Consider the following 23470-nt stretch of genomic DNA (forward strand, 5'->3'; position numbering starts at 1 on the left):
TTGTTCAGATTCCCTATCTGTTTGGTAAGTTTTATCCATACTTGCTCAGGAAAGGAATCGCCTGTAAATTGTTGGTAGTTAGATGCATCTTATGTTAGACTGCACCCCTTCCTCATTGTCTGACTTAAGATTTCACCCTTGATGCTGGCGGACCTTAGCAGGCTCCTGCTTTCAAATGTAAAGCCTCAATTAACGTTGCACACTCCAAATGCAAATTATACCTCAGCTAGGATGACGGCATAAAATGTGCTGTACGGCTAAACAATTTAAATACAGTAGAGGAAACTTAGCATTCGCTGACTTCTGCAGAGGCAACTGCCACATGGTAACTCGCTCATTCAGTGTGCCATCCCTCTGGTTTTTAGCTCTGCCCTGATACAGCTGTCAAAAGCAGCATGGGTGATTAAGTCAAAGCAAATAATAAAAGTAAGCCTGTAAAAACAGGAATTGGGGAAAGACGTGGAAATTCTAAAAATACAGGCAGGGCATGTATGATTTGTAAAGCTACGTGTATACGTAGTGTGAACTTTGTTCAGACACGCCGGTGCGATCCGCCAAATGCACTGATTGTATTGCCACTCTGGATCAGATGACACCATAAGATGTGAAACTTCCATCAAAGACGTGTAACAGCCTAGCCCGTTTTGACATCACGACCGGCTGGAAAACAACACGGCTCATTCACAGGCACTCCTAATTTAAAGGAAAGAAGCACGAGGGACAGGATTTTTTTTTTTCTTCTTCATAGCTTGTGGGTATGTAAACACATGTGTATGTGACAACTTATTTTTGCTAAAAAGAAAGCGGGTTATGTTCTCTTTTAGGGATTAAACAGAATGGCAGCAAGGCGATGGAGCCAGGGTTTATGTAATGTGCGCAACTAGCGCAGATAGTGAGAGTAAAACGTGCCGTCACAGTCAGCGCAGACTCGAATGACACAAATAAACACTAGAAGTATACATTCTGAGTTCACGAAAAGCAGGTAAATGCTAAGCAAATTTGTTGGCCCCAGTGACCAGGCTTTGTCCGCATACTTCCTCATCGGGGAGAGAGTGAAGTTGGGAGTTTCATACATTACGGTGTGTTTGCTGTTAGCTACAAAAGGCGTTTGCTTAAGTTGTTTTTCTCGTTATGTTCGCTCCCAGTGCATGTGAAGACCTTTAGACTTCATGCTAAAGTGGGCACAAGAAGGTTCACATTTCTTGTCTTGCTTCACCGCTGCTGTTTTACAGCTCAACTATTAGAGTGCCACACGTTTGCAGCACAAAAGGTATTTGCCAAACCCACTAAACAGGGTTGGGCAGTTCCTCGAATCTCCTGCTCATTTCATATGTAATGAGGCCAAGTTTTTTTCTTGGAAAACACCAGTAGGTTTGGCAACCTTCCTGCCTCTCTCGAGGAAAACAGATTGACGGATAATATATATCTTCTGGAGGTATGTGTGGCGTTTTTCTTTCTTTTGTTTTTCTTTTGTGCTCTATTACTGTACTAAATTTATTTTGTTATTCTCAAAGTGCACACAGAAGTAATAATGCAGCTGAGAACATTTTTCCACACCTATTGTCATTTCCTGTGAAATTACACAACATGCATGTTCGCACAGGGCGAAATAATGCGGGACCAAATGAGAGGGAGAGAGGATCAGCGAAAGCCATTAGGAATCTTGAAATGTTAGTGATTTGGGCTGCTCTGGCTCACTAACTGCTTTTCAGGAAGCCTTCCAAGAATTTAGACAATGAACAGTAAACATGGCATGTTCCTTAGAACAATTCCACATTAGATCTCAGAGATCACGTGTCTGGTTTTTTCTCAGAATCGACTGCCCCCACACCGCACTACACTTGCAGATAACTGTAGCAGCTAAATCTCCTGCTCCCTGTGTATGCACTGTACTTACACTTGACAAGGAGCTCTCACAAACTGACAAATGTGCACAATTTCTCCCTCTCTCCCTCTCTGTGTCTCAGAGATTTCTTGTAAGTGACATGTTTGGCCGTTGGCATAATGCCTAGCAAGATCACATGGCATGAATGTCGTGCTTGTGTTGTGTATATGTGTGTGTCTGTGTGTGTGTGTGACAGAGAGAGACTGTGCATGTGTGTGTGTGCATTTGTTCTTGAGTAGAGAAAAAAAAAACCCGAAAGGGAGCATGTGCACATTTGATTGTTCCAAGTATTTTCAGCATGAATAGAAGCACGTAGCCATGGCAGAGAATTACGGAGTACCAAGAAGTATGACGAGGATGTGTTTCTGAAACGGTCATGGGATCACATTCTCAAATAGGATGGAGAATCTGATTTTTTTTCCTTGATGGTACTTCATAGTGGATGCACTTTTTCACTTCACTTGTGGCGCTGGGCCGTTCAAAATTCATTAAAGCTGCGTAGCCTTGTAGGGAGGCTTGTGTGGCGAGACCACTTGTATGTTTTCGCTTACAGTATCTCAAACTTTTTTTTGAGCCACCCCACCACCACCACCCCGAAAACCTCCGACCCTAAATTCTCTTTGAAAGTGCTTCATTATAACTGGAGACGGAGACAGTAGCAAAAAAAAGGATTGAAAAGGATTAGAGCAATTTTGTCAGATTCTCAGACTCCCACTGAGGGTACATTAGACTTGCTGTGAAAGTTGAACCTGTAATTCAGAGGGTGACGTGCGCGCGCACAGTCGCATGCATAAACCCAACAGAATCACACACTCGCACAGGAGTAGACCAGACTGAGAGAGGGAGAGCCAGCGAGAGAGCACCGTGGATGGCATTTATCCTCGCAGCCCCCCACCCTGCACACACACACACAATTTTCCATGCTCTTTCACTGTGTGCTGCGCATAATTAAATTGCTGCAAACTTCAAGCCTCTCTCAAGACTCCTGCCTGTAAACAAAGCTTGCTAATTAGAGTGCAAGGTAATAAGCGAGGGGGAAAGCACCCCCCTCCTCTGTAGTGATGACCTGTCCTGCATGTGCTCTTCATGTCTTAACAGTCGGGACCGAATCCTGGGAGGGGCCAGTGGAAAAAGACAGCAATCCGAGGCGGGTCGTTTTCACAACACAGCCCACCCTCACTCCCTCCCTTTTCCAAAGATAACATGTGCAAGCAATTACTGCTAAATCACAACTTGACTTACCTGATGATTTCACGACATTGGGCAAGATGTAGAAACCCACTTTTATTTCTTGACTTTTTTTTTTTTTAGGGTTTCAGCTCAATTCAGTTCAGTTGTATTTATATAGCACCAAATCGAAAAAGCAGTCACCTCAAGGTGCTTAATATTGTAAAGTAAAGATGCTGCAGTAGTACAGAGAAAACCCTAATAATCAAATTACCCCCTTTGAGCAAGCACTGGGAGACAGTAGGAAGGAAAAACTCCCTTTTAACAGGAAGAAACCTCCAGCAGAACCAGGCTTAGGGAGGGGCAGGCATCTGCTGGGACTGGTTGAGGGTGAGGGGAAGATTGTGTCAATTCTAGGAATTCCTCTTGGCTTGTGCTTACAATGACTGTAACGATTAGCCAGTGTTGGGAAACGGAGTGTTAGAAATAGCCGGCTTCATTTTAAAAGTCCAAAAGAAAAGGCCATCCCTTTGCATCCGTAAAGGCCAATCATCATCATGTTTAGCTTGTTTTCCGTTCATACAAAACATGGGACCATCATCCAGCACATTAGCTGAGATATATATAAGAGCTTGACTTTTTTTTTTTTTCAAATGTTCATTGAGTCAAGGTGACTATTTCCTCATCTTTGGCCTTGCCAAGCAAGACTCTGGCATGTATAGCCTCGACCTACCAGAGTGGTTTCACTGATTGTTATCTAAACCTCAGCAAAAAGCAAATGCTCTAAGCCCATTGGTTCTCACAGCGTGCTCTCTTAAAGCTGCTGCAGGTTGGCTGCAAGACATCATTTGCTGCAAATGGATAAAACGGTTTAAGATAAAAGTTACAATCAAATATAACTGATACAGTTGTTACTTTCAGAACTAATAAAACAAAGGCCTGGGGTTTTTGTTACACATTATCCGTCATTGCTCTTGTGTGATCTACAAGTGTGTGTGTGTGTGTGTGTGTGTGTGTGTGTGTGTGTGTGTGTGTGTGTGTGTGTGTGTGTGTGTGTGTGTGTGTGTGTGTATTTTGTGAGCATTGACAGGGAAAGAGCTAAAAATGGGGGCTATAATAAGGGGAGAGGAAAGATGCTAACGAAGAATCGCTCTCGACAAGCAAGCCAGTTAAAGATCAAACTAAAACTGCTAAAACGCAACTAGTCTGGTGGGTTTATTGAGATTTCTAACTGGGCTGCAGGATTGTGAAGTTTGAGAAAGGCTGATCTAAGGAGGAGAAACACTCTCTACTCATTAACAAGCCTCATGTCCATTAACATTGTGAATAACTGGGCAGACAGAGAAAAGTATTTTGAAGAAAAAAATTCCAGATATGATTTTTCTTTTTCTTAACGCTGTCTCGAGGAATTATATAACAGCATGGCAAAGGACCCATGCATCAAAAGGCAGATCAAACTGATCGGTTCCTGGAAACCTTACATGATGTAAGCGCATTTCCTATATCTGCGTGGCCAACACCTATGCTTCTACACACATTATGTAAACTCCAGGGGATTTTCATGATGCGAGATGGTTATTTCAACGTTCTTTACTCATTTCTTGCCTGAGACAGAGATAAACAAGCGTAGGATCAGCCACAGCCCACTTCAGTGCTTTACTAGTGCGATGAGGTTACCCAAGGTTACATGCTATTTGAGCACATGTGTGCTAGGCTTGGTATGGTGCTCACTGGAAGGTTCTTAGGTCACAGGAAAGTGTGTGTGTGTGTGTGTGTGTGTGTGTGTGTGTGTGAGAGAGAGAGCGAGAGAGAGATGTTTGGTTGGGGAAAGGGTGGATGGGGAGGGGGTTGCGTATAAGATCTCAAAATAAACGTGTGCTGCTGCTGCTAGACCAAACCATCTTTTGTGATACACTTTTTTTTTGGCATGACCTGTGGCCTGTGCTTGGCTTTCCTGATTCTGTTATCAAATGCATTTCAGTCCCCTGCTGCTTTATATATTTATTTTTGCCTCTTGTTTGTTTTTTGGTTTTCTTGTTGTTGTTGTTTTTTTTTTTAAAGTTATCATTCGGTCTGCTCTAATTGAAAAATGTACTTGGGGCACTCAGTCGTTGCAGGGACTGCTTTCTCTGTATGCCTTCGTCTGCGTGGGTGTGTTTGCGTGTGCATGTGTGAGTTTGTATACTCCTGTGTGTAGACAGTGGGGCACTGATGCTGAAAGATGCGTCCTCATTTTTGCATTGCACTGGGCTCCTCTGGCAGCCATGTTGGGCTTCTCTGATGTCACACATGTGCCACTGTAGTCAGTCAGCTCAGACACAGCAGAGCAGTGTGATCAAGAAGCTGTGTTTTGGGTTTTTTTGTTGTTGTTGTTTTTTTTGTTTTTTTTCTCCAACCCTCTGTCTACCTTTGTGTCACTCTCTTCCTGTCACTCTGTGACTCGCTGGTTTGCTGGGAACTTTTTTCTTTTTTTCTGCTATCGAAGATCCCTCGTAGATTACAATTTTTTTATGTAATTGTTTTAAAAAAGTGGTGGTTTTACTAGGTAGGAGGTTTTTTCGTTTTTTTAAAAACAACCGCTTTTACACTTAAAGGTGTGAAGAGCCTTCCAGAGACCTGATCGCGTGTGTTTTAAATTTCTCTCACTTTGCATGCCCCTGTTTGATTGACACCCTTGACGCAGCTGTTATCCACAGTTTTTTTTTCTTAATATGTGCAGAACCTTTTCACTGAAATTGTCTTATGCAGTATGTCGCTTGTTTCCAGCAAGTTAAAAACCAGCCTGCTATAACCTCTGAAAAGAACATTTATTTAGACCCTTGCAGACAAGTTCATATTTGAAATCTGGAACTGGTCCTCAACCCTTAAATTAGAGTCTGGATAGCGAGTTGTAATGTCAATAGCAGACCCTAAATATGTCCACATTGCTTCTCATTTATCTTCAGATGATCTTGGTGTTCAGCAATGCTTGGATCAAAGATTCATTGATTCTGTTGCATCAGTTCAAACACTGTATTTGTATCTGCTACTGCGCTGAAGGCCAAAAAAAGGATCGTAGTCAGTAGAACCAAAAGGAGTTCCTTGAACTAAAACAACAAATACAACTCCTTTTTTAAACCATTTGGCTTTGCTGACTAAGAATATTTGGAGACAAAGATGATAATAATATATGTGGTTTTTTTATTTATTTAGTCAGTGAGATGTTGACTTTTATCTGAATTACTGTTAAAAACAAGATAAACGCCTACAGATTGAATATGAACAGACACCAAAAAATAACATCTGCAAGTGATGTACCCTCACCGGCCACTTTATTGGGTACACACTAACTCCTAATTAGGGATGGGTATCGTTTAGGTTTTATCCGATACCGGTGCCAAATCGGTACTTTTGAAACGGTGCCGGTGCTCAAACGGTGCTCAAACCGGTGCTTAAAGAATGGAGAACTCAAAATTGGTCCAAAAACCTCTCATGTTCAGCTGGTTTTTGTAAAAAGATAACAATGTTAGCCTTTTCTGCAGCTATGGGGCATATATGGTATCACTCTTGGCTGGAAGCAGTGCTTAAACAATGGAAAAAACACAAACTTTATCCAAAAACTTCTCATGTTTAGCTGTTTCCCACTTTTTCTTTGGTCATTTTAGCCTTTTTGGCCAGGGTGAAGGGAGTATCTGCCATCAAACAAGAAGACAGCCGCATGTAGCTATGATGATGTTTGCTAGTTCACCTTACATGCATTAATGTAATAACGTGGTTAGCCTACTCAACGTAAATTACACACGAACAACATTAAGCTACTCACGCAGAGAAGAACGGCTGCTGCTGCATCATCCTCATCATTTCTGCTACACTGGCAGGGCTAGGGGCCAGGACTCTCCTCTTCGTGTTTTTGGGGATGTTGCTAACTCCGGGTCCGATAACAGGCAACCCACCCGCAGTAGATGTGCTCGGTGTAAGGTCTCGCAGCAAGCTATCAAATACAGCGCATTTCTTGGCTTTTAAAAAAAAACGCTATGCGTCGCCAGGTGTTTCATCGGATTCGAGGTGTTACCTCCTTTGACAGTATCACGGTATCAGCTTAAAGCACTTGTTGCAGGCTGCTGAGTTTGCATATTTTGCTGTGAAGTACAGCCAGACTTTTGACCGCTTCGCCTTGAGCATTTTTAATCTGTAGCTCTGCTCTAAAAGAACATACGTACCTGGGCCCGCCTACTATCCTCGGAAACGTAAAATGATTGGCTAGAAGTGTATCACAGCTCAGGAAAATAAAGCACCGAAATGTGCGCTGCTTTTCGGTCTGGTTACTACCGTTTATGTCAGAACCGGTGCCATCATGGCACCGGACACCGGTACTCATCCCTACTCCTAATAATAGGTTGGACACCCCACCACCACCACCTCCCCACCTTTTTTGTCTACAGAACAACCTTAATTCTTTGTGTCATAGTTTCAGCAAGGTGCTGGAAACATTCCTCTGAGATTTTGGTCTGTGTTGACATGAAAGCATCACACAGTTACTTCAGATTTATCAGCTTTACTTCCTGTGAATTAGGGCTGGGCGATATGGCCTAAAATTCATATCGCGATATAATTTGAAGCATGTGCGGTAATGATATATATCGCGATATATTCTTTTCTTCTGTATAATGTATTTTCCACACTATAAAGCACACTTAAAATCCTTTAATTTCCTCATAAATCGAGAGTGTGCCTTATGTATGAATTCTGGTTGTGCTTACTGACCTTGAACCAATTTTGGCGTGCAGAAATCTGTTAAAAATGTTTTAGTACAACTTTAGTAAGCCGCACTGCTTGATGGATTGTCAGAGCATTACGGCTGCCGTAGTGAGGAGCTTCGCGGAGTAATCTGGGTCCAAAACTCCATCCATTTCTGGTCCCAAAGTCAAACGAACACTGAGAGTTAAAAACTGTCTAAATTCTTTAATCTTTAATAAAATCATCAGCGTTGCTGCTTTACCAGGTGTAACAATTAAGTTTAACATCCAGGCATCCATGAAAACAGAATTTATTAAATTTAACGGAGTTAGAAGTTAGCTCGCTAGTTTCCACCTAAACATGACATACCATGTTCTGACTGAGAGATTTTTGAAACTAATTAAAACATACAGCTCTGCTACTACTTCAGATAAATGAAGACAGAAAACTAAACAGCAGTGGCATTTGCAGGGTTACTGAAGTTGGACTACCTGGTATATAATGTTGTGCTACGTGATCGCTAGCGACACAGCTATGTTAGCATAACATTAGCACAGTGAAGCTGGAGGATGAACGCCAACTTTTTTTTCCCACTCGATAAAAGTTAACGTGAGGGATTCTGGTGGTTAGGGACAAATGCAATCGCATAGCAGGATGCTATACACGGGCCAAACTTCAGTCAGGAGAACAACTGAGATTATTCATCCACAATACGAGGTTAGTTATTAATATACTGCAACAACATGGGAATAGAGCAGCTGCGAGAGAATTCACCATTAATGAATCAATGTTACGGAAGTGGAGGAAGCGCAGTTTATGGCTTTCCCCATATTTCAAAAGTGCTTCATCTCTTTGCTATGACTGTCGGCATAATTTGCAGTTGATAATGGTTGTAGCCGCTGCGATGCTTTCGACCAAAACAGGCGCAGCTTGATGACATCATCAACATGCGCTATCGCGATAGCAAAATCTCTATCGTTGGCCAAATTTATATCGTTTCTATCGTATATCGTTTATATATGATAGAAACCCCACCCCTACTGTGAATCGTTGTTTTTTTGTTTGTTTTTTTATGTCACATCCCAAAAGTGCTCTATTGGATTGAGATCTGGTGACTGTGGAGGTCATTTGAGTACAGTGAACGCATTATGATTTTCAAGGAAATAGTTTGAGATGATTTGAGCTTTGAGACATGGTGCGTTATCTAACTGTTATGAGAAGATTGGTAAGTGTGGTCATAAAAGGATAGGCATTGTCACCAACAATACTTGGGTAGGCTTGGGTTGCGTTAAAGTTAATGTGTGCCAAAGTTTTCCAAGAAAATATCCCCCACACCATTATGGCACCGCCACCTGTCTCTACTGTTGATATAAAGCAGGATGGAGCCATGCTTTCATGTTGTTGACACCAAATTCTGGCTTCAACATCTTAGCTGATGGGAGAGCCACCTGGGGTGGTCTTCTGCTGCTCTAGGCTATCTGCTTTAAGGTATACCCTTCTGTATACATTGGTTGTAATGAGTAGTTATTTTAGTTATTGTTGCTTTCGTATCTGATCAAAGCAGTCTGAACATTCTCCTCTGACCTGTGGCCCCAACAAGGCCTTTTCACTAAAAGATATTCACGGGATATTTTCTCTTTTTGGGGTAATTCTATTTAAACCTTATAAACTGTTGTGTCTTCTGTCCCGTCTCCCTATTGTTTTGCTTTTTGTTTCTTGTTTACCCTCACCTGCAACCGGTTGTGGCAGATAGCTGCCGCTCCCTCAGCCTTGTTCCGCTGGAAATTTCTGAGGTGACTTTTGTTGTGACTTTTTTTGTCAAAATTTCTCTCTGAAATGAATTGTAAGAACAACCGTGTCACATAAATGACATTTTCTTTCCCACTCTGATGCTCAGTCTGATCTTCAGCAGGTTGTCTTAACCATGTCTAATGCACTGAGTTGCTGCCACGTGACTAGCCGAATAAATATTTGTGTTAATGAGCAGTTAAAAAAGCGTACCTAATAAAGTGGCCAGTGTGTGTACATCAGAGTTGCACATGTATGCTAATTTTGTTTGCAGTATATGCAGTGAGTAAAGGAGTACCAATCAGTCATCTAAGAGATACTTTTTTAGCTACAGATACTTTTTTTTTTTTAAGCATTATTGAGCAAAGAAAAAAGAAAAAAAAATTAGCATCATTACCTTTATTACAAAATGTGGAAACAAACCGGAAATAAAAATAATATCTCTCATCCCTTCATTCAGGATCTTTTTCAAAATGTTCAGGATCGCCAGTCATGATCTTTCATGTCCTGCTGTTTTCATTTCAGTATGGAAATCAAATCATGCCCTGGAACAAATGCATAGGCAAGATACGCATAGACTCACAACCATACAGACTTCCTGTGAAATCTAACCTAATAATAGAGCTTGTGTGACAGATGGTGACACTCAGCAGGACATCTTATGGCCAGTGTATCCCCAGACAATGGTCAAGCTAAAGAGAATATCCAAAGAGTATCTAAGGCAAGACAGCTGGCCAGGTGGGCAAAAGTGAATTATGCTGCTTCTTATATACAAGCTGGCATAATAGATTCCCTCTAAAAGGTCCTGAAAATGTCCTTAATATTAAGAACTGACAGGAGAAAACAAATATGTTAACATTTGATTTTGAAATGAGATATGTTTGATATTGATGATTGAATACTAAATGTGTATTGGCCTATAAAAATTGTTCCCATGCCACCTCTAAAGTAGAACTTTCGGAATTTCGGGATATATGAGGAAATACCGAAGCTATCCTCAGGCAGTATGTCAATAACCACAAGTCTTTTGGTCAGCTTGACAACAAAAGAAAAAACTCAATAACCTCACATGCTCCAGAGGGGGATGGTGCTGCCGTTTTTAACTAACTTAAGGGCAATTGCATAAATCCAGTGTACTCAATTATCTGGTGCCTTGTAGCCAGAAGTGCTAGCACAGCAACGGTGGCAAACCTGATTTGTAATTGCACTTGTAAGAATAAATTACGGTATCAAAGCGCTCTCGATGCAGGGATCAGCTATAAAACCAATTAGCTCCTTCAGCCAGTACACTCCCTGCCATGGCACAGTTATAGTTTGTAAATGAGCACATTAGAGATGCCACAAACGCTTGTCCCGAGAGTGAACTGATGTCCTTGTCAAAGCAGAGTCACATGGCAGGGCTACAACATCCCTATTGCGAGGCCAAGGACAAATTGTGTTTCTTTTATTTGGTATTCACTTCTGTGAGCTTGAGCAGCAACACACGCATCTACCTTGATACGCTGAAAAAAAAATGTATTTTTCAATCTGCTGCTTCACTGATAAAGCCAGACTAAGCCATCCACAGATATTGCAAGTTTTAGGAATACTTAGCTAAAAGTAATTGTGTTTTTACTCACTCGTAGACCTTTGTGGACCTCGGTGTGGTAGCTGCCCAGCAACAGGTCCTCCCTTCATGTGAAAACTAACTTTAGAGTTATAACTTTATAAACTTAGACTTATTGCTTCCCCAAAAAGTCAGATTACCCTTCCTTCAATCAAAGAAAAAAAACTGTTTTTCTGAGCAGTAATTGTCCGATTGTCTCTAATGGCGTTTTTAAGCTGTAATTGGAGATGATTTGCATTCCACGGTTGACACCAAAGTCACTTTGTTCTCTGTCCATTGACATTTTTCCTGCAACGTCTTGGCAATCGATGAAATCACCAAACAAGACAGGAGAAGGAAAAAAAAAATCTGCCTGAGCCCATCAAAACAGACACTTTGTTGGCAGGAGATCAGTCTGTGCCAGTGTGACATGACGTCCCTCGGGCTCATAGAAAACAGTCCCAACAGTCACACACTGCAGCTGCAAACCACTCCCAATGTAAAGGGTTTCTATCCCAAAGACAGAGATATCACATGATAGTCATAAGCGCAGTATACTCTATCCTAGCGTTTACACATTCAAGTGTTGTGACTTAACAATCTCACACTGAATCATTTCTTGCTTTGTCGCGCCCTCACTGTCTCTCTCTCTTCCCTACTTTCTTCCTGTGCTGCTTACGTAGCTTCCTTTTAAGTTGGAAATTGGGGGAATTTTTGGTCTTGTGTCAGTATTTGGTCAAAATATCTCCGTCTTGCGTGAATATAGTTTCCTTAGCACACTAACGTCACACTTATATGTTGCTTTAAACTGGAACGGCCCGCGGGCTCCTGTGGTTGTCTAATATGAGTTTATTCTAACTGGAAAAAAATCCAACCTGCCTCTTTTTCTTCCCTTTCTTTGTCATTTAAGGATTTACCTTGCTAGAAAATGACAGTCTGGGAAGCTTATACCGTGAAGCTGACATTTTAGAGTGAGTAATGTTGAGCGAAGGTCGGATCTCTTTGGATTGGAACAAAGTGACAGTTTATCCATATGGCCTGGCTTTGTCTGTTGCCCTGCTTGGAAAAATCGGGGACCAAAGCGCATGAAATGAGATTACACAATATGCTAAGTCTGCTTTATGGCTGTCACAGTTTAAATGGGAATATTAATATTACAGATGATCAAGTCTGCTGCTTTTTTTCCAACTTTTAACTTTTCGTATGCCTTTTCAAGTATTCTGCAGTTTTCTTGTCAACTCGAACACATTCTCTTTTCAAGCTTTACATTTCTGTCAGTTTAGCTCATTTCCCTATTCCTCTCTTTCCCTGTGACTGTGCTTTGTCAACTTCTCTCTTGTTCTTTTCTATTTGCATCTTTCACACACTCGCTCTATCTCTCCCTCTCTCTCTCTTTCCTCTCCCCTTTTATTCATTTATCCCCTCACCCCCCGGCCTTTTATCATCTCTTAACCTAAAACGCCGTTATGTACCCGTCAGTCTGCCATATTTATCTTTCAAGCACTCCTTTATATATCTATAAGCAGTCCATGCAGTCATGTATATTCAAGGGTATGTGGGTTGATGTTTGGTATACACAGCCGGTCTAGTGTGCTAGTCACCAGAGTTTGGTGTGATGTAGTAGCCACTGCTACTGTTTGTTTGTTTACCTCCCACAGCCACTTGGAGTCCATTAGCAATGCCTTTGCCTCAGGAGGATTACACACACACACACACAGATACTGTATATTCTCTCTCTGTCTTTCTTTCCCTCAGTCTGTCTGGTTATCACAGCGACTACAGGCTAAACTTACAGGTATCCCCCCCCTGTTACAGGAGTTATTTGTCAAAGCTTTTTCCTTAATACTGTGCTCAACCACTGGGAAATGTAAGCATTAACTTCATTCATCGCTGGCATCTTCCCCTGAAGCGGTGCACATGATTAAGATATGTACATTTCTGCGAAGGTGTGTCCGTGTTCGTGTTTACCTCCCTTGATGAGAGTCGATTATAATGGATGGAGTTGTACTTATCATAATTGACCCTTTAGCTGTTAGACTCTGGAAGAGAGTAAACAGTATCTACTAAATACAGTAGCAGCCGGGAATGCAGTTGGCAGGCTTGATCCGTAGATGCTTTCATTTTGTCTCTCTTACCGATTTTACCCGTACTTAATTTTTCAACAAATGCTAGCCACAACAACCCTTTGGGCAGTATGTTTTTTTCTAAAACCTCTAGTCTAAACAACTGACAGTTAGAGCCATATGTGAAAATTTTTGAACACACCTCATTACCTAGAACTCCTGTTGTTCAGTCCAGCTCCAGCTGCTTTGCATTGGCTCTGATCTTTTTGACAGCAGTTGTCAGCATATATTTGTGTTTCCAAAACCCCAGAAGATTCAGAATAGTCTCACCTTTTTGCTTTGAATTTGGTCTCTACCATCCCATTAAATGTCTGCATTGTGGTGGAAAGATGGCGGAAAGATTTTAGCTAATTAAGGCCTCACTTACACAGGCTTAGAAACTGGTTGGCAACTCTCTGGCAACCTCCAGGTGCTGGGGAAAAATGTGTAAAATGTACCAACCAGTTGCTGAAAGTTGCTGGCTGTTGCTAGATGAAATCGAAAACTGGGTGCTGGACCAAAGACCTGGTTTTGACTGCTAAGATCATTAGCAGATTGCCGTTTGCATGGAAGACATCGATTTGTCTGCAGACACTTGCTAACTACTAGATGAGCAGCAGTGCAACTTAAAGTGCGATGTGGATTTTCGAAAGGCACAACTTTTAATTTGAAGGAAAATGTTTCTTTGCCACTTGGAGAGTAGTTGCAGAGTGTTTACTGACATGTCGGCATCTTTCACTGGCAACCGCAGCAGTGTGCTAGCAAATAAAATAATTATAAGCAGCACCATGTACCACAACAACCAGCAACTGGTCAAGAAATACACATTGTTCCCAGTGACATATCTCTTGGCATCACTGGGGCTTTAGCAATAAGTTTCAGAGCAACTACCATCAAATTCCAGCAACCACCCACCAACTGGTTGGAGAGTACACATATCTCCCTCATGACCAGTTGGCAGATGGTTGCCAACTGGTCTCTAGGCCTTTAGCAGACCAAAATAAATGACTGCTTTTGTCAAAGCAATGCTGTGAGTAGGGATAGGGGACCAAATGAATAGTCTGTCTGTCACTAAATCTAGCAATGATAACAGTTATTAGATTTATTTTTCTCTTTTTAGACACATTAGTGCATCTTTACTGTAAGTGACAAAATGTGTGTATACTTCAAATTCTTCCCGTCATGGTAGTGTTCAGCAAATCCAGTGTAAAAGGGACTTTACTTTGAATACAAAATCATCCAACCAAAAAACAAAACAATGATTATTAAAAAGCAAAGTGCGAAAAAGTACTTTTTAATATTTAATTTGACCAAACAATTGTGATATGTTATATTTGGTTACATCATCCCACCCTCATATGGCTTGTTCTGTGGGACTTTTTGCTTCACACTATCATTTCTGTGCAGACAACATTGCAGTTAAAAACTGGAATTCACTGCTATTTTCTCCTTCGTCAGACCACAAGTTACATTATTAGTGCATATTGAGTGAGTACAAGTGGAAAGATACCAGACAATATTCAGCCCACAACAAATCATTTCATATTTGTCTCTTTGTTACGTAACTACATGAATCATGGGGAGATTTTTTTTTCTTCTTCTTTTTAAGAAAAGATGATTTTGATCCTGACTATGTGCAGACAACTTCACCCAGCGGGGTCTGTACACAGAGAATGATGTTGCATTATAAGCAGTGATAAGCAGCCTCTCTCTTCCTCTCTCTATTTCTCTCGACATCCCATAATGATACTCAGACAGACTCAGGCAGACACCCGCTCATTCCCGATTGGTAGAACTGTTGCCAGGGAGCGTTGCTGTCTCAACGTGGATAGAATCTGTTGTCTGGTACACTTTAAACATGAGAACAACTGCAGGATCTGAATATTTATAACGAGGGGACTGTTCATATTGAGATTGTATAGTGGCAACATAAGCAATGGAGGACGGATGTGCTCCTCCTCGGCTCGTTTCAAATTTTTGATTTGAGTTTCCTTTTTTTTTTTTTTTTTTAATGAATTTCTTTACTTCCAAAAACATGTTTAGCAATGGTATTACTTCTCTGTGCCTTGACGATGATGCCGGCTAACGTATTTAAGTGAGAATTTTTGTGACTTGCATCATGTGAACCAACTTCACTTTAAGCTTAAACTGTTCCACAAAGTAATAAAGGGTTAGTGCATTCAGGGTTGTTTGTGACTTTGATGGTTTAAGGTTTGAATCTTACAGCATTGTCATTTGGTAGAGAGCTCTAGTATAAGTAGTAGTTAAAATCGGCGTGTGTGTGTGTTTGTTTGCCATCTGGCGAATCGTCTCATTTCTTCATATTATTCAAATATGCCTGGACCTGCTGCTACAGTTAATAACACTGTGCGTAGGTATGAATTCTTGATTAAAATGGATGTAACACATTCCAACAAAAAACAGACAAGCGCCATCAGAACAGCATTCGAATCTCATATCTAAACTCACAAACTGTGCCTCACACGCACACACACAGACACACACATGCGCCTGATATGAAGTGCCAAAAGTCACAGTCGGATATATTATGATGACTATAAAAACACGCCTTGGTATGCAGGAAACTTTGACATGGAAATGCAAACATATGGTAGCAAATGAGGACACAATGTACGGAGAAACACACACACACACATAGTGACTCGTTTGGCAAACAAGTTGAGGGAGTCGGTGCCTTATATTTTTTTCATCAGTGATGTGCAAAGTCTATATATAAAGCAGCCATAAGGAGGTTGGAATTTGCATGCATGTTTGTGTGCGAGTGCGTGTGTGTGCGTGTGCGCATTTGCCTTTCTGCATACTTTTGGGCTGTCATGATGCACATGTATGTGTGCCGTGCCTTTTGTTTCATATTCATTCGTGCATACATTTTCACAGACATGCGGCTGTGTATATGTGCAGTGTGGCACTCCACCGTCCTGTCTGCCTGACTCAACATATTCTCCGCTCACTCTCTCGCCCCCCTCCCCATACTCACCCACCCACTTACCCGCCCTCCCTCTTCCTCTTTTCCCTCACTCTCACCCCCTCCTCTCCATCCCGCTCTGCCTGGCTGGCACGTACATGCATGTCTGTAGACTCTGTACTGTGCTTGCTGCCGTGGCACGCGCCAACCTCACTGCAATGCAGCCCTGTGTGCATTAATTGGCAGAGAGACAGTGGGTACGTGGTATGCAGGGCGGGAAGGATAGAGAAGAGAAAGAAGGGCGGTGGGGATGCGGGGGGGACGCAAGAGGCGATGTAAGGACACAGTAGTTACAATAACCGGTGGATGGATGGGCCGGTGGACAAGCAGTCTGGCAGGTTCACAGAGGGACAGACAGACAAACAAACAGAATGTGTATTGCTGAGTGTGCACAGGGAGATTACCTGTGTGTGTGTGTGTGTGTGTGTGTGTGTGTGTGTGTGTGTGTGTGTGTGTGTGTGTGTGTGTAAGAAAGCAGGAGAGTGTTTGCAGATTTGTTTCTCCTGCGTTTCACTGTGCTTTTTTTGTGTGTGCTCACTCATGTGTGCCTATATGTGCCGTGCAGATATCGCACTGCTGGGCCAAAGCTCTGTAAACCAAAATCTGACTCACTGCATTCAACGCTTTGTGATATCCTCCCTTTCATATTTCCGCTGCAACTGAAGAGTAAAAGTTTGCTCAGTTTAGTGCAACTTTCTCCACTTGAGGTTTCTTTGGCAAAGAATTGAGCACAATGTGCCTTGATAGTTTTTGTAGGGGGGGAGAGAGACGTGCTCACTTTCAGAAAACCTCAGCATCAGCTTGATTTTTTTTTGTTTTGTATTTTTCTTTAAGATAAGCGACATGCGCTGAAAGGATGTCTTCATGTCTCGTCACCTATAACACAGCACGGCACTCCGAGAAAGCTGTCTCCTTAGTGTTATTTGTTGTTTTTATAATTTTTTACTCTGACATGTAAAAATTACACAGCATTCGTTCGTGTGCGTGTGTTTATATGCACACACATACTGTAAAAAAAAAACAACCCATTTTCCTACTCATCCGTTATGCATTTATACCCTCCCACACACATCTTTCTGGAACTTATCCTCTCTGGTAGCTGTTGTCCTTCTTTTAGCGGTTGTCCTGTCGCAGGCAGTGACATCTGGCTCCTGTCCTCCTTCATACAGATCAAGTAACATTTAGGGAAGCGTTCTATGGGCTGGCCAAAAAAAGTACCCAAGAGAAAGCAGAGAAATGTCACCTGAACAAGCCGAGCCACCGAAGCGGAGGCGTAAATTAATCATTTAATTCATCAATTCATGTAGAAATACAAAATAGTCTTGCGTGAAGACAGCACTTCTCTCTGTTTATGTGTAGGTGTTTGGCAGAGATGTCCTTGCATGATTCAGAGAAAATACACAACACTTGCTCAAAAGTAAAGCCTCTCTTTTCTTTTCCTTTTTTTTTTAAACTATTGTCTTACAAAGATGGTACGAATAATGGGAAATTCCCTGACACTGGTGATTGTTTTTCGATCAATCTTTTCAGTTCTACATTTAGAAGGATTTAAGGATTCACTGCATTGTGCACGCTATAGTTCGAGTTTAATAAAGCTCTGCTTTACTGAGATGTGACGCATTCTTTCCAGACTTGCGTCAAACTGGGCGCTCACAAGTTTCGCTATTCGATGTCTCCTTAATTAATGGTGGATGTGACCCCTGTATGTGCTTCTCATTTCTCTTTTTTTTTCGTCTTAGTCATTCTCCCCCTCATTCTGTTAGACTGTATATACATGTCTGTGTCCAAGTAGCAGAAGTTGCTTCAACCTAATTGTCTTTCTCTACTCGTACTGTCCTCAAATGACTTTCTCTCTGTCTCAACTCTCCCTTCCCGCCCTCCCTCCCTTGATTCTCTTTAGCTCTGCCCAGTCTCTGTCTCCGTCTGTAACTGTAGCCTGTGTTTTTCTCTCCCTCCCACTCCCTGCGACGTATAGATACTGCATTGATCAGACACACGCGCGCAGACACATGCACGGGCGTGCGCTTGCGCACACACTGAGCCTCCCACTCCTTTCATCATTGATTCGCTCTGCTCTGCTCGGTTCTGCTCTGCTCTGGCCTCTCTTTCTCTCCCCCCCATTGTCTTTCTCACTCCCCCCCTCTCTCTCTCTCTCACTCACACACTCCCCCTATCTACAGCGGCACTTGTTGAATTCAACCCTTGGAGAACAGGGAGAGGGGGAGAGAAACACAGAGAGAGAGCGAGATAATGACAAGAAGGCAGAGGGAGGCTTTGAGACAGTGCTAGAGCAGACAGTTAGCAGGGAGAATAGGGCTTTGGAGGGTATAGAGATTGTAGATAGGCCGAGAGAAAACAGACAGAGAAAAGTCAGTCAGCAGAGAGAATCATCTTTGAGTCACTAGGAATGACACTTTAAGTGAGAGAAAGAGTCGACCAGACGGAGTACATCTGAGTGCTCTCCCTCCGTCTCTTAACTGCTCCTCTTCTGTCCTGGTCCTGACTGCTGCTGGCGTGTTTTGTGTGTGTGTGTGTGTCAAGGCTCCATGGTGTGCTTTAACCAGAAGACTGGCTTACTCAGGTCAGAACTGTCTGGGATAACAGAGTGAGCACTCTTTTTGTGCATTTGTGCATGTGTGAGAGACTGTTAGCAGAGGAAAAGGCATGTTCTTGTTTCTCCAGGTGAGTGCTTGCGTGCCAGAGTACACAGTAATTTACCTGTGCAGCTTTTACTGCATGTGCGTGTGTGTCTTCATGCATGCAGGCTTTTATGTAAGTAAGCCACAGTGCATGCCTTTCTGTATGGAGTGCATGAAGTGGGAGAGTGTGTGTGTGTGTGTGAGAGAGAGAGAGAGAGAGAGAGAGAGAGAGAGAGAGAGAGGCGGTGACATCTTTTTCAGTTTGTATTCCTGGAAACTGTTCTGCAGCATTGCTCAATAATGAAACTAGTGCGTATATGTACGTATGTGTGGGTTGGTGGGAAGACAAAGGCAATTCTAAAAGGTTCAGGGCTGGAATGAAGGTGCAAATATATCTGGAGAGTGTTACTGAAAAGGACTTTTTATTTGTTTTGTTTTTTAAAGTTGTCTTTCTTTGGATTGTTGTCTAGCTAGATCTGAGAAAGAGAACAACTGCCACGGTGTCAGCGAAATCCAGGAAAATCTATGACATGAAAAACAGGTTGCATTCAGTGTGGGGTTTATTTCTGAGAAAAGTTAAGGCGTACAGGCTGTCAAAGTCCATGCTGTGGGTAAATTGTTCTGGATGCATTAAGAGCAATACATGGAAGGAGTGCAAGGTTCTTGGAATTTAAGTAATGTAAAACAACATAGCCTAAAGGTATTTCACAACCTTCTATGCACAGTAGGCGCAGCATTGTGTTCGTGTTTTTTTTTTTTTTTTCTGTGGAGTGACTCCTCCTTTCTCTCTCCTGCCTCGACTCTCTCACCCACTATCTCTGCATATCCATCTTTCTTTCGCACACCTCTCACTTCTCCCTCAACTGTATGCGTGTTCTCACTTCATCGCAACTCTATTTTCATTCTTACTCTTTGCTTTTTCTAAGAGAGAGAAACAACCTGAGAGGATCTATCTCTCTCTTCTCGCCCCTCTGCCTCCCTCTGGCATGTCTTTTCATCTTTCACGCGTTTGCTTTTTGCTCCTTCATTTGTCAGTGCCTTTCTCCTCTCCAACGCATTTACCATACCTTTTTTTTTGGATTCCTTCCGCTTTGTTATTACAGATGCCTCTCTCGGCGGCAGAGTCTGCAGTGAATATCTGAAGCCCCATCTTCCTTCCACTCTGTGGCCATCATGTCCCAGCTGCTCCATGTGGAGATCCCAAACTTTGGAGCTACGGTTCTGGGTTCCCTTAATGAGCAGCGCTTGCTGGGACACTACTGTGATGTATCCATACTGGTTAAAGGTCAGTTGGCAGAAAAATGTTAATGTTGCTCTGTTAATCACAGATTAACTTGTACAAAGTGCTAACTGTCTTCGTCAATGTTCTCAACTTCTTTTTCCCTCAACCAGGCCAGGCTTTCAAAGCCCACCGGGCTGTTTTGGCCGCCAGCAGCCTCTACTTTCGTGACCTCTTCAGCAGCTCCACCAAGACCCAGTTTGAGTTGCCTTCCTCAGTCACACCTGCTTGCTTTGAGCAGATCCTCACTTTCTGCTACACAGGGAAGCTAACAATGGCAGCTAGTGAACAGCTGGTGGTCATGTACACAGCTGGCTACCTCCAAATTCAGCATATAGTTGAAAAAGGCATGGACCTAATGTTTAAGGCAAACTCACCTCACTGTGACTCGCAGACAATGGGGTCCTTAGAAGAAACGGTATCTGAGCCACAGAGTCCTTGTAATAATGGCAACGGCCTGGCAGTGGCTGCCCTTCTAGGGACCCCGGGATGGTCTTCGACTCTGCTCATACCGCAGCGTAAGATTAAAATTGAAGGAGGTGAGCCCTTGCCCCTGACTGTACCTTCAACGCCAAGTAAGACTTCGCCTTCAGAGCTTGGAAGTAGACTGGGGAGGGCCGGGCCGCTGTTCTACACAACAGCTGGAGGGACCCCTATCCCTGGTATGCCTGCTTTCAGCCTCCAGGGGACTAGTGGCAGTGGAGCTGGAGGAGGAGGAGCAGCCGGCGGTGACAGGTCCAGCCCCGGAGCTTCCAGTCTGCCCACAACCGACAGTCCCACGTCCTACCAGAACGAGGATGAGGAGTTTGAGGAGGAGCCCTACGATGGGATCACAGAGGAGACCTACAGTCATCTTTATGGACGTTCAGCCAATCCCTACGGGAGTGAGTATTGTGTTAGATGTTTCTAAAGTCCTTAACAATGCTTATTAGTATATGAAACAACAGTGGCATGCCATAAGGAGCTGTGCTTACAACACACCCCCTGATTTTACAGCACTTCGATCCTTAAAGCACATACTATCAAAGTCCAGGACTCTGATAAAGTCTCAATGGCAACTTTAAATTTGTAGTCATGTCAAGTCTGATTTGGTGCATTACTTTCTCAGCTGCCCTTGGCTCATATGGAGGAAATTAATTTGATAACAGAGCGATCTCAAAGTAAAACTTGAGAGGAATTGGAGAAACTAAATGTGGGGTTTATCCAGACCTCTTATCTGTTACAGGTTGTGCAAAAAATTAAAAAAACAAAACAAAAAAACTAGAACCTGATGCACATTCATTTCATCCCAATTACCTTATTTAATCTTTTATGCATCGTGTGTCCTGTGCATCTTTGAAAAGCAGGTTGTTGTACTTCCAGTGTGTGTGTTTGTGTGTGTGCATGTGTGTGTGGGGGGGTTCTTTCAGCTTAAAGATAGCTTTATGGAGTTATGATTGAAGTGCTTCGTGACCAACAACATCTTCCTTATCGCAGCTACAGCAGCCGGACCGTACCGCTTTTCATTATGGCTTTCTGCCACATTTTTTACACTGGTGTAGATTTTTTCAATACATGCAGGTGTAAATGGTTTGCATTCACATAAACACACCGACGGGGTACCTATGGATAGTGATAAACTCACATATGAGTACACATACACACAGATTTCGCTCTCCTTCATTCTTCACATCCTGCAGCTCAAAGGGAGGTTTGTCAAATTCTAGGGTTTCACATATTTATGAAATCCATTCTATCTGCAATCAGTCAGAGCACCCCAGGGTGACATTGTAGGATATTTGAGAACCATGCACATCTTTCCTGTGTGTGTGTGTGTGTGTGTGTGTGTGTGTGTGTGTGTGTGTGTGTGTGTGTGTGTGTGTGTGTGTGTGTGTGTGTGTGTGTGCACGCGCGCAGATGTGTCTGCACATACAAATTGATTAATCTACACCTTTCGCTATGTGCATGCGTGTGGCAGTTATTGGATTAATTTCTTTTTGTTTCATGTGTGTGTGCGTGCAGGACGAGTATGCATGTGTATACACTCACAAGCTGTCTTAGAGGTTTTGGGGTGAAAAAAAGAGTTTTTGAATAAGAACCCAACACTCAGCTCTGGATATGTCCCCCCCCCCCCTCCAAAACTAAAGATGCTGATGCTGCACAGTGACTTGTCTAGGATGCATCTGCAATGCTCTAAAACATTCATGAAACACAACAAACTTGTATGAGATTACTCCAACCTGCTTTACTAATTAAATTTCATAGCTTCTATTTTGGTGTGGATACACAGGGGTAGGCGTGGAAAACAACTTTGTTTAGGGTGTTTTTATTCCAGTAAAGTGACGGATACCAATGTGTTTTTGTGATGTGAGATTTTAAATAAAGTTTGCATTTCGGTTCTTTATCTCTTTTTTTTTTAGTCCAAGACAAGCCGGAGATGGCGTCGATGCCCTTGTCCTTGGAGAACCGCAACTGCGTGCTGATCCGCAGGGACCTTGTGGCGCTGCCTGCAAGCCTCATAAGCCAGATAGGCTACCGCTGCCATCCTAAGCTCTATACTGAGGGGGACCCTGGAGAGAAGCTGGAGCTGGTGGCGGGTAGGCACGCACAAAGCAATCACAAGTCACTCACAGCACATTTAGATGCTAACATCTTACCCCTGCAGAATTTCCAAGGATTCGCTTACACACCAAGTGAGTTTGGAAGATATCGAAATTGGATTTAAAAATGAATTTAACTAAATGAATTGAAAGTCATAAATTCAGAAGGATGGAGAGCTCATTGTCAAAGTTTAAAGTTACCGAAATCTTTTTAATGAGACTTGGGCAAAGAGCACCATCTATTAGAGAATTTACCCACAGCCCTGTGACCTTCATTCATAGTGAATGTAAGGGTCAACTGCATGTAATCAGCCCTCTTTGTCCGATATGAGACTCCTACCAGAGAATTACTGCTCATTCACAGCAACTTGACTATGCATAAGTGCTAAAAAAATTTGATTAAGACTGTTTAGTTAAATTATGTTTACAACTCAGTGCCGTTTAATTGAATTCATATTCCTAATTAAAAGGCTGTTTGGGAAAACATAGTCTGACCCATGTTAATCCACGGATCAGGCAAGGGTCAGGAAGCCGGCGCCATGTCTCTGTCTGTCAGACTGAAAGTGCTAAAATAAAGCTGCAAGTTTCTTTGCAGAGATTTAAGGCTGAGACAGAAGGACCATCTCTGCACCCATCCAACCATCTCTGCAGATATCATCAGTCTTTATGGAAGAGTAGCTAGACAGAAGTCACTCTGGAGTAAAAAGCATATGACTGCCTGCCGGGAGTTTGCCAAATGGTCCT

General features: G+C 42.5%; 1 protein-coding gene across 7 annotated transcripts in view; it reads left to right on the top strand.

Annotated features, from left to right (window-relative positions):
- nacc2 (NACC family member 2) overlaps positions 1–23470 on the top strand; it is a 38248-nt gene that overhangs the window by 8228 nt on the left and 6550 nt on the right. For 2 of the 7 annotated variants that reach the window (XM_076886548.1, XM_076886543.1), the window contains exons 2-4: positions 19972–20153; positions 20261–21031; positions 22547–22723. In XM_076886548.1, the coding sequence (XP_076742663.1) occupies positions 20042–20153; positions 20261–21031; positions 22547–22723 (1060 nt within the window). In that variant the 5' untranslated portion in view covers positions 19972–20041. The other 5 variants (XM_076886544.1, XM_076886547.1, XM_076886549.1 and 2 more) reach the window with 5 other exon arrangements.

This window comes from Maylandia zebra, linkage group LG7 (genome assembly GCF_041146795.1).
Source record: "Maylandia zebra isolate NMK-2024a linkage group LG7, Mzebra_GT3a, whole genome shotgun sequence".
NCBI lineage: Eukaryota > Metazoa > Chordata > Actinopteri > Cichliformes > Cichlidae > Maylandia > Maylandia zebra.